At 40.6% G+C, this 17,937-nt stretch overlaps 1 protein-coding gene across 2 annotated transcripts in view; it reads right to left on the reverse strand.

The window, feature by feature from the left end:
* Positions 1-17,937, reverse strand: part of sdk2a (sidekick cell adhesion molecule 2a) — a 178,678-nt gene that overhangs the window by 74,098 nt on the left and 86,643 nt on the right. For both annotated transcript variants that reach the window (XM_086088184.1, XM_086088192.1), the window contains exon 2: positions 2,388-2,547. In XM_086088184.1, the coding sequence (XP_085944310.1) occupies positions 2,388-2,547 (160 nt within the window). The remainder of the gene's footprint in view (positions 1-2,387; positions 2,548-17,937) is intronic.

The following is a 17,937-nucleotide window of genomic DNA, read 5'->3' on the forward strand; positions in this document are numbered from 1 at the left end:
AACAATTCTTATTCAATTACAAATATGTTTTTCATTTGTAAATTAATCTGTGTAAAAACTCATAAAAATGACAGTCATTGCTGTAAAATAACAGATATTTATTGTTGTATACAGCGGTCCCTCGATACGTCACGGTTCACTTATCGCCGATTCACTGATTTGTATTTGTGTTCAAAATGCATTGCTTTGTTATGGCTCAGTAGAAGCGTAACTTGCTCCCGACCCAAAAAATAAATAAATAAATAAATAAATAACACCTGCGAAAAGTGAGTGAACACTCTACTGTATTTACAAATGATTTCTCCTGGCATTTCTTTAAGCATAACTATTTTGTTAATATATAAAGTTAATTCTGGCAATAAAATTTTTCCCTTGTAAAATTATGACGACAGTAGAAAAAGTCATGACATGATACTTTGAGGAAATCCAGCAGTCACGACATTCGCAGAGAGCCCTTGTTAGCATGCGTGGAAGGTTGTTTTACCTTTTTTATTTGTTTGTGGGAATAATTCATTCTCTTAAGCAGAAGCTGACACAAGCTATATCAAAACAAGTGCACATACTGTATGTGTCCACAAGAACTCAGTGGCCGCTAAAACAGTGTCTTACTGCTGACGGAGCATGGCGGCACACCCACACTCACACTATATGATTTATGGGAAGAAAAAAAAAGGATGCTTTGTGATTGTTGTGGAGGGAGAGGAAACATCTCATGCATGTTGAATGCAACGAGAGATACAAATCTGAATACATTCTACAATGACCAGAACACAAGATGGTCAGTCTCAGGGATGAAATTCACACAAAAACATTACAAAGACACAAGCTCCGAATGGGAGCTATTAGTTACAATTAAACGCCACTGCAGGAAGATATTAATAGAAGCCATTTCTATTAATACAGCAGTTGAATAATAAGTTTTTAATCAGAAGGGTTGAAAAATATTCATCTTTATTCTTATAAATAGAGCTGTCAAACGATTAAATTTTTTAAATCACATTAATCACATCTTGGAAGCTTGATTAATCGCGATTAATCGCTTAATAAAATCACTTTTTTTATTTAAAAAAATTCCCCGCCAAATTTGAAGAGCACCGTTTATGTGTTAATTCTTTTGACATTTAATGTTATAAGGAATTCTTCAAAAACGCTCATCCTCATCTTTTTCTAATCAATGAATTTCTTGCATAATTTAAAATGGAAAAAAATGACCCCAATATTTTGATATTAACAAATATTCTAAATGTGATACACAAACATTTATTAAATGCTTTACTTTGATGCATGTAATTATGTTTATTTTACCCGTGCTACCTTAAACGTAGCCATCCGCTGTCACGCTAAAGGCTAATCTGTGGTCAAAATTAATAGTGCGATTAATCTGAGTTAATTCATGATTAATGTGATAATTTTTGTGATTAATTAATCAGTTAACGCTTTAACTTTGACAGCACTACTTATAAATCTACCATTTTGACTGGTACAACTACAAATACCAATTTACTCTCTTAAAATGTTCCAATTTATCCTGATCATATTAATGCATTTTTTTTCATGTAAAATTATTAATTGAATGTCATAAATATACATATTTATTCCTGGGAAAAAAAAATTCTGGTAATAAAATTTGTATTCTTATAATTAACAATTTATCATACTAATAGGAACATGAGGGTTTTTTTTACACGTTAAATTACAAATTAGTTTTCATGAATACACTACATTATATATATTAATGCAATAAAAAAAAGGTGTAAAAATACAACTTCTTTTTTCATTAAGTAATATTCAAAAGTAATTGTCTTTATTTTCTACAAAATAAAATCTTTTCTGCAAAAATGATATTTTACTAATAGGATTTAATTTTAGCAGCATAGCAACTTATTTTCTGAAAGCTTTTTGCTCATAAATGTTTTCCTGGTAATATTTTTTATTTATTTATGTGGTATTACAAATTGAATGTTATAAATATATTAAATATATTCTCAACTTCACTTCCTTATTTTTAATTTTAGTTTTAAAAAATTATCATTGTTTTTAATTTTGGTAACATTACAATTATTGAATATTGAATGAATATTAGTGCCTTTTTGCAGAAAAACGAACATTTTTTAAATCATTTTAAATTCTGCAACTTCACAAATATTTTTTCATTAAGTCAGAAACTAAATCCGTAACAGCACACATTTTTTGTTGTTGTAATATTGCAATATTGACCCTAACTTGGTTTTCACACTATAGTTAATTTGAGAAGAATAAATTCATAGTGTGATGAGTTCTGCATGGGAGCTATTATTTACGATAAAATGCAGCTACAGGAAGCTAATAATAGCAGGCAAACAATGAAAGTTTGTTTACCGTGATTAAGTTATTGAGATATTGCTTACCTGTATTCCAAGGAAAATCGCGTGAGCTCGGTGCTGTTGAAGATCCACTTGAACTCCAGCGGCCAACTGCCCTCCGCCATGCAGGTGAGGACCAGACGGTTGCCCTCCAGGTGAACCTGGATTTGCGGGGGCTCCATCTTGAAATAAGGCGGCACGTCATCTACGAGACACAAAGAGTGGACGCAGGGTAAGGAAGAGGCTGGCCAGTTTGGTAACCCCAACACAATTGCGGCAATTCTCGGGAAATGAGGTCTCCAAGTGAGCCATTTCCATTTTTTCTCCTTCCTCCGCTGCACTGATTGAGACCTTGAAGGTCAGCAGAGGAGCACCCTGCCAAAAGGCACTCGGAATAAGTTGTTACTGCAAGATGAGAAGAAGAAAAAAGTGGCTTATTCTTTTATTTCTAATGGATATGTTCTGGCCAAAGTGGCAGCGAGGGGCAATTTGCGCAAAGCAGAGGAAAGTGTAAATGAAGCACACACGGGCGGACACGTTCGCACGACGGCTTTGGCAAGAGGAAGCGGAAAAGCTGAGGAAATAATGAAAAAGTAGAATGGCACTCAGTAGAGCGCAAGACCATCGCCAAGGCCCAGCAATTCTAATTTGGATTAGCTCCAAATTCTACACCATCATTTTGTCACCCACCTCCTGCATATGTATGACTTTTGCTGTGATACGTTGAAAAATGATACCCCTCCAAGAGCTTGTAAAAAGTTACAAAAACAATCAATCCAATCATCCATCTATTTTCTACAGTATTTATCCTGCGCACGGTCACGGGTGTCAAACAATAAACTGAACCCACAATGCCATGAGTGACTGTCATAACAATCTGTATCTAAATTGTGTGAATCTCAGTTTTTCCTCTCAAATTCTGAAAAACTTTTAATAAGGATTCTAAATTCCAATTATGTTGTGTATTATAATGACCCGGGCTCTACACTAATTTTTGCAACCAACTGAGGATTTAGTCGCACTATTTAATTTTTGGCGGTATGACCATATTTGGTGTGAGTTTGTTGAAAAAGGCATATTGTTTTATCGTTTATTCCAATCATTCACACCCATAGAAAAGGAGCTAGCGTTCTCTAATTGCAGCGGCGGTGTGCAGGAGGAGGAGACAGGCCAAATAAGACTGCCACTTTCAACCATGTTTTAAACAGTGAGACTGCACAGGGAGCATTCAAACATGCACTCACGCTAGTGCGACTGGATGATTTTTTTTTTTACCAAAACAGACGGAAAAGTTGACCGCAGAGCTGAGCATATTGGTTGCAGTCTCGAGCCGTGATGACAATAAAGACTATTCTAGTCTATGGACCCTGCAATTTTCTGGCAACCAGTCCTAGGTGTACCCTGCTTCTTGCCCAAAGTCAGCTCGGATAGACTGTTGACTTACTCTCAACAAGTTTGCAAGGCAAGGCAAGTTTATTTCTATAGCACGTTTCATAAACAAGGAAACTCAATGTGCTTAGCATTCTTATGAAGCACAACATGACCTCTGTTGACGATAACAAATAAAATAAAATAAATAAAAACTTGCTTTTACTAGCCAGCTAACAAGATATTGTAAATAGATAGCTATATACAGTAGATGGGCCGATAGCTATATGATAGCGAGTTGATGGGCTAGATAAATGATAGCTCAACAGCGAGATAGCTAAATGATTGATTGATTGATAAAATGCAACTTGCCAGCATTTTTTAACTATTTTGCTAGCTACTTCAAGCTACCTACAGTCGAGAAGGTAGACAGATCTAGCTAGTTAGTTGATAGCTAAATAGAAGAGCGATAGACCGCTAAAATAATTTGTTAGCCCACCAGCATTTAATTTTTTTTCTTCTAATTGCCAGCTAATGAAATAATTACATGCAGCTATAGATGGACAGATAGCAGCCAGCTAGCTGAGAGCATTGCAGAAAAATTATAGCTAGATAATAGTCAAATGTTTTATACTAGCCAGTAGGGGTGTTAAAAATAATAGATTTGGCAATATATCGCGATATTACAGCGCGCAATTCTCGTATCGATTCAATATGCGGCCGTATAGATGATTAAACATACATTTTTCACAGACATATTCAACAAAACATCTTACTTAGGGTTAGGGTTTACACTTTAAGACTGAAGTCTTAGATACATAAATACATTTTCATACAAATCTTACAGTGTACATGTACAAGTTTACTGATTAGTATTTTCTAAATTTGAGTAAAAAAAAAAGACAATAATAGACTTATTGATTCATATCGGGATTAATCTGTATCGAATCGAATTCGTGACCTATGAATCGTGATACGGATCGAATCGCCAGGCACTAGGCAATTAGTACCCCTACTAGCCAGTATATAAAAAAAACAACTCCTTTTAATAGCTAGCTAGCGTGATAACTACAAAGCTATATCAATAGATAGCAAGATAACAAGATAGATGGCAAATTATGTAGAAATATGATGACCTTAATGATAGTGAGTTAGTAAATAGCTTACTAGCTATAGTAGGTAGTAGCAAAAGGCATGGATTGATTTAGCATGGCCCTACTTAATAATGCTCAAAATAACCTCTGCATGAAGAAAAAGAGGATGCTTGCAAGTGAAGAGGTGTCTGTAAGGGATTGGAGTGGTAGGGCCTGCTTAGTAAAAACACAAAGTTTCCCGGTCTTAAAACCTCTTTCTCTGACAGGATGACTTATGCTTTGTGCCTGCTGTTATTTATCTTTATAGTTCCCTAATGCAGCCACATTATATGGGCTCCCTTCCACACACACAAGTGCACACACACACACAGCCTTTAAGGTGAAGACAAAGCGCTTTCATTTCACTTGATGAAAAAGGCCTGATCAGACATATTGATCCGTCTGCCTTGCCAGCCATGGGCGACACCAAGCTGATCGCGCCTGTGTTTAGTTGGGATGTGTGTGAGTGTGTGTGTGCTAATTAGACCCCATACAAATAGTGAGCCACCAAGGCCCGCGGCACGCCTGGTTGCGGGCACACGTGGGCCGAGCTATTGCTTTTTATTTGTATTTGTATTTTTATTTTTATTTTTTTTACAGAGAGAGCTCAGTATTGTTCATTCGGTAATTTTACCGATATGACATGTTATCATCATTGCCCCCCCCGTTTTATTTTTTTCTTTTGTATGTGGGTGAGTATTTGTGTGTGTGTGCATGCATGTGAGTGTGTACTCATTAGTTCCCCTAAAACCTATTAAAAATCCCATACCGTTCACCTAAACCGAATACTTCAGAATCCAGCTAGAGTCGTGAGGTTGTCAGGAGACCCGAGGAAGGATCAAAGAAAAGAAAGGAAAGTGAAATCCAGCACCGACCAGACATTACCTACTACCACCGGGTTACCAACCAGAGTCCTTCACCAACCCCAGAAACATCTAAATTCCAACAAATCAGGGAGACCTCAAGAGACCAAAGGAGAGACTGAGGAAAGGAAGGAAGGATAGATGAAGCAGAGTGAGATCCACAGACATCAGCCTCCACCGATTCAACGACCAGAGGAAGAAGCAGATTGTGTTTGAATTTCGATAGATGCTGGTGTGGTGGATCTGGCATGCATGAAAATCTCCACCAAAGAGGGGAGCCGTCGACTCCGGGGCCAGGAGAAAGCAAGCACAACCCCCCAGGCCACGGCAGCGCCAAGGGACAAATCCCGGGCCCCGTAGGGCCAAGCTATTGTTGATTGCTGGAAACCTTCTCCCGCCCTGTTTCCACAAATAAGTTAGCACCTTAAGATTTATGGTGGTGAAAGCAGAGGGTGGTGTGGCGGAATTGGGACTACGTGTGGGCAGCCGTGCTCAGCCGGAACACCGGTACGGAAAATTAAACCTGATTGCAACTGTAAATAAGAATGAATGTGCACCTCTGTGTGTCACAACGGCAGTCATTCATGCACACAAATGGCTCCAAACACTCCCCAACGGGAAACTGCATTCAGTCCCCATTTTGTCCAGCACAAACACATCGCCCACAAAACAAGGACATGACACAATAGCTGCTTTTACACTACATTCAGCCATATAAGAGTATAATTGGGGGTTATTATTTTAACTCGCCAAAGAGGGAAACTGCTGCTCTGTCTGAAGTGTGCGTTCACACAAAGAACTCAGCTTACCCCGTTAAGATAATTAGATGAATGACAGACAATCGCTTTCGACACAAGGAAGGGCGGGCACTAGGCAGTGAGTCTTAAGTAGTGGATGGCTCTGTTAGGCTTCTGATATTGTGTTGCAAGCCGGCAAATTCCTGAGTAGACTTCAATCCTAATCCAGAGTTTTGTACTTTACACAAAGGATCTTGAGTCAATAAACAGGCAGAAAAAAAGCCGTCTCAGATGGCCAATGTGTGAGGTCGTCCCATCGGTACCCGAGGATTTTCCTCAGGGACTTGGTACCAAAAAAGTATTTGTCTAAGGTCACTGGTTAAAGTCAAAGTTTGGCATCCAAAATGCAAGACAAAGGGCACCACACAGGACTCTAAAGACTTCAATATCAGGAAACAGCAAACACTCCGTCTCCGGTTCAGTGACTCCATTACTCTCCCCATGCTCTGCCCAGACATCTGTTGACCTCATGAGCACACTTCCCAGAAGTAGTACGTTGCACATCATTGCCTAACCATGACCTCTTTGCGGGACCCGTAAGAAAATGAGGCCCGGGTGGAAATCGCAAACCGTATATACAAATGTCCCAAACACACATAAAGTTAGTTGTGGGGCATTGGTTAGTTTGGCAGACCCCACCCCCCAAAAAAAACATATCTCCAAGAGACACACCTTTGGTTCTGAGCCTAATGAGCAGGTCCTGTCAGAAAGCAGCTCAGTCTATCTCTCTGATGTCATTTGCAGTTTGTGCTCGTGCAACACTCAGCAAGGAGAGATCAGATAATGCTACAGCTTTTGCCTGCGGCTATCAAGTCTCTCGTATAAATCCCGGCAACCCTTAGTGGGATATGCACCTTTAGGAAACGGAGTCGAACGAGATACGCAAGCTGGATCGAGAATGTACTTTGCATTGATAATGACTGATGCTGTCGGAGCGATATTAATTCAATAATTACATTTTTATGTAACCTGGTGAACATTTACATATAGTTGGTGCGGCCAACACAAGCACACCAAAACTCACTCGTGACACTACATATTTTGACAAAAAACTGGGTGAACATGCCTTAAGTTCACATACCAGTCAATCATTTTGGCTTAGGTAGCTCCAGGATTTGTATTTCCACCGAGTCCTACTGATGACCCAATATCACGTAGTTGTCTGAGACAGTTGGGCAACGTTAAATTGCCAAGGTTATTTGCCAAATTTAACATCAACAATGACATAATAAACGTTTTAGTTTTCTGAACATGGAAAGTAAAAAAAAAAAAATTCCCAACGGCAGTTTCACTAATTGATGTAAAATCCAGTCAGTAGGTCATTTATCACAGGACCCGCAAGCGTGAAATCAAACAGGAAGTGATATATTTTAACATTTCAGACTAATCCCATTATTTACTTATTTGTATTTAGACAAACCCCAACTAGGGGATTTGCTCAAATTAGCCCCAATTGGAAGCAGGTATTCAAAACAGGCAATTTTTCTTCAATCTTAATAAAAGTGTGCATACTTACCTGTGTTTTTGAGTACCGTTTCCACATGGCTCACTATTCCACTAGTGACCAATTTCCATTGGCAAAAGCAGGAACTACCAGGTACTATTTCTATTTCATTTCTCTGTAATTTCGGAGGACACACAGCAAGGTGTGGCAACAAATGAACACATTTTCTAATGTCCGTGCCGTAACTCTGGTTGCCGTCCTACTCCGGTCTGCACCTAGCAGCTGAAGCGCTTCTTTTTCTCGCTGCATCCAGTTTGCACTCAGACAAAATAATGCCAAGTAAATATAGGATACCCTTTGTTTGCTTCTATTGTGGTTTGTCATTGTCATTCCGACTGATGTGTTCGAGGCGGAGTTATTTTCTTATAGTTTCCCGCGGGAAACTTGGCATACTGTATGTCAACACTTAATCATACAGGGGGTTCAATATGCCTCCATTTAGATCACACATATGCCTGTCCTGGCATTTGATCATCTTGAGAGCATTACAACGAGTATACTACTTTGCTGAAAATGGCAGAATGGGTGTAAATTGAGCTCACTCTGATCACTGTGGTTACCTGATTCAGTAGCATTTGTACTTTTAAGGTCCTGCCGAGCAACAAATATATGCCACATGATGGTAAATGGTGAATCTGGTGAGTTCCACTTTCCTGTGACCGCTTTCAACATCAGAGATGCAATAGGCATGCATTTAAACTAACCTAAAAAAATTGTCTGACCCTCCTCGTTCTCATCTTCTTTTTATTGCCTCTGTGAACCGCTGATTGACACGCCACCATTACGTATTTGCCGTTCTGCACATGTAAACATGAAAACTCGGCGTCTATTTTTGCTTATGCAGATGCGCGCGAGTAGTAGACCGCTCTGCAAATATTAAACATGTCAGATGTACGTGGCGCTGCTTGTTTCACCGTCATCGCTGCATCTAAGCTGTGAATCGTTTTTTGAAGCTACAAATGGAATATACTGTATACTGAGGCTTACACAACACTGACCTATTTACGTGTTGATAGATTCGCCAGCACGATGAAAAGAGGCTGCATTGTGTCACTACAAAGACGGCAAGACAAGATGAGGAAAACGAAATGGAAGGACTGTCACTTCCTTCATTCTGGTGATGAATGGGCGGACGGCAGAGGCTTTGGCAGGTGCATGATGACCACTTCAGGCTTGGAAACGCATGGAAAATCTCGAGGAGTAGCCGGGAATTCCCGCCACAACTGATGGAAGCAAACGGATGCGGTTGAGCAGATCGGAAGTGGGAGGGGAAGCTTCCCTGGCCAGGGGAGCAGGCAGAGCAGGCCAGGGGAACACCAACGCGGCACATTTGGCGTGAAGAATGGAAATCAGGACTGCACAGACCTCCACCAAGGCATAACAATGCTAATTTGGATCGTCCTGCATATGCCTGGAGTTGGCATTAAAATTCATGAATAGGAAGAGGAAAATATCCCCTATGTGGCTTTTGGCAAACTGAAAACGGGACTCCTTGTGACTTTTTTCAACAATGGCTTTCTTCTTGCTAATCTTCCATAAAGACCAAATTTATGAAATGCATGACTAATAGTAATCCTTCCTTTGGTGTTGAAACATTATATCATTTTCCTTCCACCTACCAATCCTGCACTACGTTGACTTGGGCTATGAAATGAAACCTCAATAAAATATATTTACTTTGTGGTTGTAAACACACAAAATGTTTTAAAAGGTCAACACATTTACAAGACAGTGTATATATTTTTTTATGAATAACACAGTTGCTTTATCTTATGAAAAGGTGAGCAGTGAACTAGCTAGCGCTATGGCGCAAGAATATGTGATCATGTGGCATAAGAAAGCACACTATTTGGGTTTTACAGGTGTTTTTCATCAATACTTACTGTTAATTAGAACTTAACACTGCACATTAACTTGGCTTAATAATAAGACTGCGGCAGATTTTGACGCCAGTGGTGACGTAGCTCTGGGAAGCTGCCCTGTTGCACGCACACAACCACACACACACACACACAATGCTCAAGGCTATGAGACCAAGACAAACAGCAGCAGGGCAGCTTAGCAGTGCAAAAAAGCCTGTCGGGTTCCCCGTTGCTCCACACCGGCGTGCAAACTCACAGCTTGGAGTTCACGCTCTGCTTTTTGTCTTCCTTGATTTCCGCTGCACTCCTTCAGTAGAGAGCTCTTCATGCCCCCCGTTTAATCCTTAGGCACCTGTACTGGGGGAGCCCACGGCGTCGCATGATCGCTTTTGACCAAAATGATGCGTCTAAGGGGAGCCACCGCCACTGCCGGTTGAATCATTGCAGGATCTTCTTCTTGTTGAAGTTTCTTGTTATTTCTTTCACCCGACTATTGTCTCACTGCACTTTTTCCCGACAAAGTACCTCTTTCATCATGGCTATTGGTACATTTCAATTGACAAAATCAAGTACTACCAAGTATTTTGTTGTTTCTAGTACCTCATCCCGGGCTTCAAGAAGGTCAATGACTATGTTTACATGCAGGCAATAGTGCTTTTAAAACCCGAATATTGGCAATATTGGGGCTTTGTAAGGCCATGTAAACATGTGCAATAACCCGAATGTGCTCTTATAAGACCTCTGGGTTGCCCCTTTCATAATCCAAATTCTCGCTGCGCGCATGCTCTCAATTTTTTTCTTCGTCTTCTTTTCTTCTTTTTTGCTTATTTGAATTCACAAGGAATCTTGGTCTATATAGTAATGACTTGTATGCACAGCTCCGTCGTACTCGCTAAAGGAGCCTCGCTTGAATACATTGATTTCTCCGCAGCATTTTCACGTTCGTCTACAGCCAAAACGCCACCGTTTGTGCCTATTAAGTCCGTGCGTCTGGCGTGTAAGCCACCGGAAATACTAAAGCCGGTGAAAACAAACATGACGCTCGCAGCAAAGAGCCACACGAAACCGACTACTCTGTACTTTAATTAGCGTGGTGAGTGACATGAATATAATGTCTTTTATTTCATGTAGTAAGTTAAAAGCAGAAATGACGTTATTTACGTAATTACGTTGTCCGCGCAAATGCTGATCCGTGGGCCATTTGTGGAAATGAATGTCAAACCCTATGGAGGCTCTCCATCTTACTGTTGTCTTTCAGGGCTGATCCGACTTGTTTGGCGCCTGTTCTAATGGGTCACTTCACCTCAGCCTCGCCGTCGCCCCCGCACTCTTCTTGTTCTTTCTGTCTTCCCTATTTTGTCCTCTTGTAATTTGTCGCTCCGTGTCCGAACGTTTCCCAGTGATGGGGTGTAAATCGAGGCAAGGCTCTTGTCACCGTGACAGAGTGACGGAGCGTCCTGACCTTCAGACCCGCTCTCAGGTTCGGAGGCGTGAACGAGGCCGTGTGTGCATGTCCTCAAGCGGCAAGCTCCTTATACTTTGTAATGCGTGTTTTTGCTTGCTATGCACTCATACACGCGGCCGTAAGGGAGGTGTTAAATCACCATTTTGTGACGAGGGCCAAGGTTGCTGCCGTGACTGCTGCGTAACCCTCATCACGAGTGGCTCGCCGTGACCCTTCTTGCATGTTAAAGTCCAATTGGAGAGGCTAAATGAAAGTGCTAAATTCTCACGGGTGACCTGATGCACATGAGGATGAAGGTTATGCATAGAGCCTGCAAGTTATGTTCATGTACACTGTCAATGTCCTTTGCTTACAGCGGAGTTCCATTACTAAGGGGGGGGACGCCACCTGAATTTCTAAGTCAGAACATGCCATAGTCTATCATTAACCTATGCTAACGCAGTAGTAGAGTCATCATTACAGTTAATATTTGTATGAAAAAAACAGTAATTATAGATTTCATGTCGTCCCTCTACGCTTTTTTTTTAAAGACTCTAAATTGTCCATAGTTGTTAATGCTTATTTGTCTACAACACATGTGCTTTGCGATTCACTGTTGACCAATCCAGGGTGTACCCTCCAACCCTCCCACGCCTCGCACCCAAAGTCAGCTGCGATAGGTTTCAACTTACCTACAACCGTAATGAGGACAAATTTTACAGGAAAATGATGGATAGACTGCATTACGGTGGCAATTATTCGATTTTACTGCATCTTGTCATATTGTATTATACATTTTTCTTTATTATCGTTAGCTTTCTTCACTTAGCGGCACTTTAAAAACTCCCATGGTTGTCCTTCCTAATGGTGAGGTGTTCAGGGTCCAATTAGAACAGCCACTTAAGCTACCCAAAAAAATGATTCCTTGCCTAATAAGGTGTTGAGCTGACTGCATATTTTCGATGTCTCTTCTAAGGCCCCGTGCCTGAAACCCCCGCCTGGCTCCTAGCTGGCTTTAGCGGATCGCCACAGGTTTGTTGATGTGTAACTGATGCGATTAATTGAAGTCTGGCATACAGCTCTGTGATTCTCATTGTGAGGTCGGTGTGTGTGTGTGTGTGTGCGTGCTTAGGTGCGTCTATCTGATGCGGCAGCAGCACAATTAGAGGCAGTATCATCAGGCAGACAAATGGAGATTTAATTAGAAGTGAAGACGAGAGCGCAAGGCCAGTCAATGGGCAGCAGATTAAATTATCTGGACACAAATTTCACCCGGCGGCATGCTCAAAAGGCGCATGACGACGGCTTTCCAGTTATGGAATTCTTCTATTGCCCATCTGAGTATATCGCTTAAACACTCCAGTGATACAAAACTATCCTTTTATTTGGAAATTTCTCCATCTTTCCTGGTAGCACAATATCATTCTCCTTTACATTAAGTTTTTATCCTCTCATTATGTCCTCCATCCACTTGTCTTGTGAGTCACTGACAGTCTACGAAGCACCGGGGGAAGTCTCCATGATAGGAACGACAGTGCAATTAGCGATTCGGGCTCCTGGGTAGAGAACACGATTGTTGTCGATTAATGAGTGCGCAGGCAGACCTTGATGTATACTTGGGAAGCTGCCGCCTAAACATCTGTAGATGAGAGTATCAGCATTTGTCTGGAGGAGGGAAGATTTAAGACCTTCGTAAGAGCAAACAATAGAAAAATGCTCCACTCATTATCGACTGCCCATGGATGATTATTATTGTATGAATGTTGAGTAGTGACTAACAAATCCATCCATCCCTTTTCCATAGCGCTTGGTCTCCACGCACGGAGAAAGAGAACATGCAAATCCCCAAGGAGGACCTCTTGACAGGGATGCACGTGCTAACCTGGTGGTCGGTCCTCAACCTTTTTCCCGCCATGGACTGGCTCATGTTCTGATTAATATTTCGCGGGCTAGACACCATCAAGTTGAAGGTAGGAAGGGGCAATTGGGTGTGAGGGTTAGTGAGGGGCTACTACTACTACTAATATAATCTAGCACTAAAATGTATTATTTTGTAATGTTTGGGTAAATAAGTACAACTGTTTTCCAATGACTGCACTTAGTAGGTATTTAATTTAAAAAGTAGATTAACAGTTGAATTTCAAAATAATGTTATGCTATTATTTCTTGTCATTATATAATGCAGATGCAACAAAATTCAGGAACAAACCCAAGTTTGAGTTTCAAGGGTGGAAAATAGAATTGAAAAACAAATAAAAGCTACAGAAAAAAATACAGTTGCAATAGAGTCAGAAATGTTTTTAAAGTCAAATGTAGTCGCAATGTCACATCTACGGCTGTCTAGCCCGAACTTTTCTGAGAAGATCGGGAGGAAAAATTCTCTCCTAGCACACACCAACATATCAGGCTTTTGCTGGCATAGATCGGAAGCGGCGGATAATGCTCAAATTCGTTATGAACCCCGTTCAAGATGATAAGTAAAAATGTTTACCGAATTCCTTTGACATTGTTTGAAAGTGATGAAAATTACGAGAAACCAGTAGCTAAATGGCTGCAAGTAAGACATAGCAAATAAATAAAAAAAGGGAGCGAAAGCAGCATCGGGAATAAGTGTTGGGGGTGGTGGTGGGTTGGGGGGGGGGGGATGTTTTTTCTTCAAGGCATGGGAAGGTTGGAAGCGGGCCTGGGTGAATTTAGAAAGTAGGGCAAAGACTAATGGAGGAAAATAAACAAACGCGCTGAAATGTTAATTCCACAGGGCCCCGGGTCATTAGAGTTAATACTGCGTGCTATGCCATCTGCCGGGATTGTTTACACTAGGCGGGATAATGAGATCCTAATTAGTAGATGGTATAGTCGGGGAAACATTATTTCACACGCGCCGGGATGGAGATGATCACCTGCAATGTTGTCAAGTCTTGTGAGGAGACGGAGCTACTGGCCGCGTTCTTTATTGCCGCATAACCCATCTCGCCTGTGTGAATGCGGCTTGTGGCTGTCTGGCTGTCTGGCTGTCTGGCTGTCTGGCTGTTTCTTTAAGGAGAACGCATGGACTCACAGTGCCATGTCCCATCCGCTTTTCTCCTCAGCCAAATCCCTTTGAATCTCCCAATTGGAGCGCTAATGCTGGCATGCTGATGTCATTTTTTATGTGTGTGTGTGTGTGTGTGGAAGGTATCAGGGAGGCTGCCATTGTAATATATGCGCCAGCGAGGGCTGCTGATTGTGATTCTTATCGGCGTGGCAGAGTGCACCGGCGCCTGAGCGGCGAGTGGCAAACGCAGGCAGTAAATGCTAATAGTGGAAAGCAGCTGACAGCGAGGAGACGTATTATCTCCTTTTTATTACATTTACACAAGCTGACTGACTGTCTGCCCGCCTCGGCCCAGGTGTGAACGGAGAATGCGCCCTGACAGTGCGTTATTTACCTCTTACACAGGACAGACGTCTCCTGTGATGTGCATCATCCACTAAACTGGAGGCGGGTGAAAGGGGTCTTGGTGTACGGGTTCTAATAAAGCATCAGGAGCAGCGAGCAGCAGGAACGATTATAATTGAGTCTAAGGTGTACTGTGTGTTTTTATAATGCATAAACAGAAGAAAAATACACAAACAAAAAGTCAATTTCATCGTCATTAAAGAGCATACAGTATTGATGTGGCGGGTTTTGAGTGGTAGCAGTTGTTGCTGCTGTACTTAGCTAGATTTACTTGAGTATTTTCTTTTTCAAGTATATTCCCTACATTTGAAAACAGAAACAGTAGCGTTATTTTGCTTAGATTTGCAAGCAAAACTCTGTGGCAATGAACTCAACTTAACAAGCAGCAACTCTTTAAAATAGATGCTCCGTACTGCTTATTGCCACTCCCAGTTGAAGTTTGATGTAAAACTAAACAGAACAAAGAGAATTACATGCTGTGTATTTAAAACAACCACATAACTTTGTCTTAGGACCAATTAGCTTATTGCTAACGAACAATGCAAAATGCCACCGGCAGTCTATATAAATGGGACCCTTTTCCCTCCCTGCTTGACACTCAGCATTAAGGGTTGGAATTGGGGGGCTGCTGCTCACTGCTCCCTCAGGGGATGGGTCAAATGCGGAGAACGAATTTCACCCCACTTTAGGTGCGTGTGACGTTCAGTGGTACTTTTTGAGGGAATACTGTGATTTACGAAAAAATGTCAGCCTCTAACAGATTAACCAATATCTTGGTCAGAATGACCAATTTGTATTGGTTGGCCCAATCACCAATATATTAATTATATTATATTAATTGATTTAAAACACCTACCATTCTAGAGTGGTTGTTTTAACCAAAGGATCTATCGGACACATAACTACCATATTACCTCACTACCAGATTGGTCAAGTTCAACCTTTTTTTTTGTGGTTAATTTGACCAATCTGTTTTTAGGGTGTATAAGCTGAGTACGTATCACGGCAGATAAGTATAAAGTGTGCGTTAACCGTAAAAAATGATGACACTGTTCATGGAGTGAATAATGAACGCCATGGTAAAGAAAGTTACTAATGGCCAGCTCAAGCCATTTGATGAGTCAGCATTGTTTACGGTGTGCTTTTTAGTTGTATATTTGTAAAAAAAAATTAATAATAATCCATTAAAAGCTTATAGCTGTTGTACAGTTTGAGGTGTCACAAAAGGGGAAAAAATGACATTTGATCTGCTTTTTTGGTCAGAAACCAATATTGGGTAAAACCAACCCCTGTTCTGTCACTGATTACTAAAGAACGGAAAAAAGCAGAATTATTTTTTTGGGGGGTGGGGTTGAAAGAAGAGAGCCTGCTCTTTATTTTGGTAGGTTTTGCTTATATTGAAAAATTAAAAATCAGTCAAAGGTCTAAGACAACTGCTGGAAAAAAATCCTTATGAAATGAAGTGAAAAATGGGATATAACGTATTCTAGTTCTAACAAGATATATGATGTCCCCTGTCATCCATGGGAAATAGAAGTTTGAAGTTTTTCAAACTTTTGTTGGACAACACAATCATGGTCCTGTGGGAGTGGTGACTCCTTGTTCCCAAAAGCTGATCTCTGGAGCATGAGAGCTCCGAGAAAAAAAAGGAGCTTGTCACATGGCAGCCGTTCTCCAAGACATTGCAGACGAGCTCTCTGACCGCTACTTCACCCTCCAACAATTTGAGCCCCGGGACGGGTTCACAGTGAGGTCGCATGCTACCTGCGCATCCCCCCAAGGTGACACATATGCCCTTGAACCCGTTTCAAAGAGAGCCAGCCGTAACCGCGTTAGGGTGAATGCTGAATGAGAAGCGTGCGAAGCGAAAGGCATGCTTGTCATTCCGCATAGTGCTTCATCATATTTGGTGAAAGTGTGAAATCAAATAAGCTGCAGATTGAAAATAATGAGTATGGATGACAGCTATTCCACCAGGCCACACCGGGAGACGTTTTCCGCGTTTAGACAAAAGCAATCGATCTTTTTCCACCACGGCCTGTAATGACTCTTCATCTCACAAACAATTTAATCAGCCACTGTGTTTTTTCACTCACGTCAGTCAGTTATATCGATTAGCATAACTTTGTTAGCGGTGCTGGCAATGTTTTTAGCAACATTTTTACATTATGATTTATATTCAAGTTGAGCAGTGCATTAAAATAGTTTAATTTCCATGTTCACGACTAAAAACACTTGTATCTCAAATCATCTATTCCTATTGAAACTAATGGAAATGTCATTAATTAGTTCCAGCCTTTCCGCCATGAAAACTACCAGAATTGTTGTAATGTCTATTTTATTGAGGAAGACTAGCACACAATATACAGTTTCAACATAAATAACAATTAGTCATTCTTCACAGAAGATAAAGCATATATGGCTGTTGTGTTGTCTTTTTACATGTCATTGCGCCATTTGTGTGCAATCCGTTTCTTCATGCCTTTTATCTCACTGAGCAGAGAAGGCTTGCGAGGGTGCGAGCATGTAGCCACTTAGCACATAGACACTACACTCTCTGCACTCTCTCACACTTGCGTGCACCCGAGCAAACCTGTGCCGCTCAGTGAGATACGGGCTTAAAGGACGATAGCACCACAAAACAGATGCTAATTGCCATTAGCATAGCTGAAAAGCAACATATTGTGGGTGTTTTACACAATGCACAAGGTGTAATTCTCAATGTTTTATGCAAAAATCCTTTAGAAATAATTATTACAATATGTTAATATTTCAGGATAATCTAAGTTAATAATATACAATTTATATTCAGTAGGCTATTCAATTTCACTGTCCTAAAAACCTAGTCTCCTCAAACCAGAATGGTTCGACCCAAACTGTCATATGCCATCTAGGATCACCTGTCAATCGTTTGAAAATTTGATTAAAAATTTTGAGAACAGATCTTTACTATGATCCCAAAAGAGGACACTTAATGGTGAAGGTTTTTTTTATGTGCACAAATCTTTATTTGTAGCTTAGTTAATTATTTCCTGTAAAAAATAAGTTTTTTTTGTCTTGATTTCTAAATAGTTCAAGAGAGACCAAGTACAAATGAAGTTCCAAAGTTTAATAAATCAGACAACGATGATACTGCACTATTTATTTTTTTTTTTCTAACTAAAAATGTTTTTCACTGGTTAGGG

Source organism: Leptonotus elevatus, chromosome 1, assembly GCF_054856555.1.
Source record: "Leptonotus elevatus isolate MCC_2025b chromosome 1, RoL_Lele_1.0, whole genome shotgun sequence".
Classification (NCBI taxonomy): Eukaryota; Metazoa; Chordata; class Actinopteri; order Syngnathiformes; family Syngnathidae; genus Leptonotus; species Leptonotus elevatus.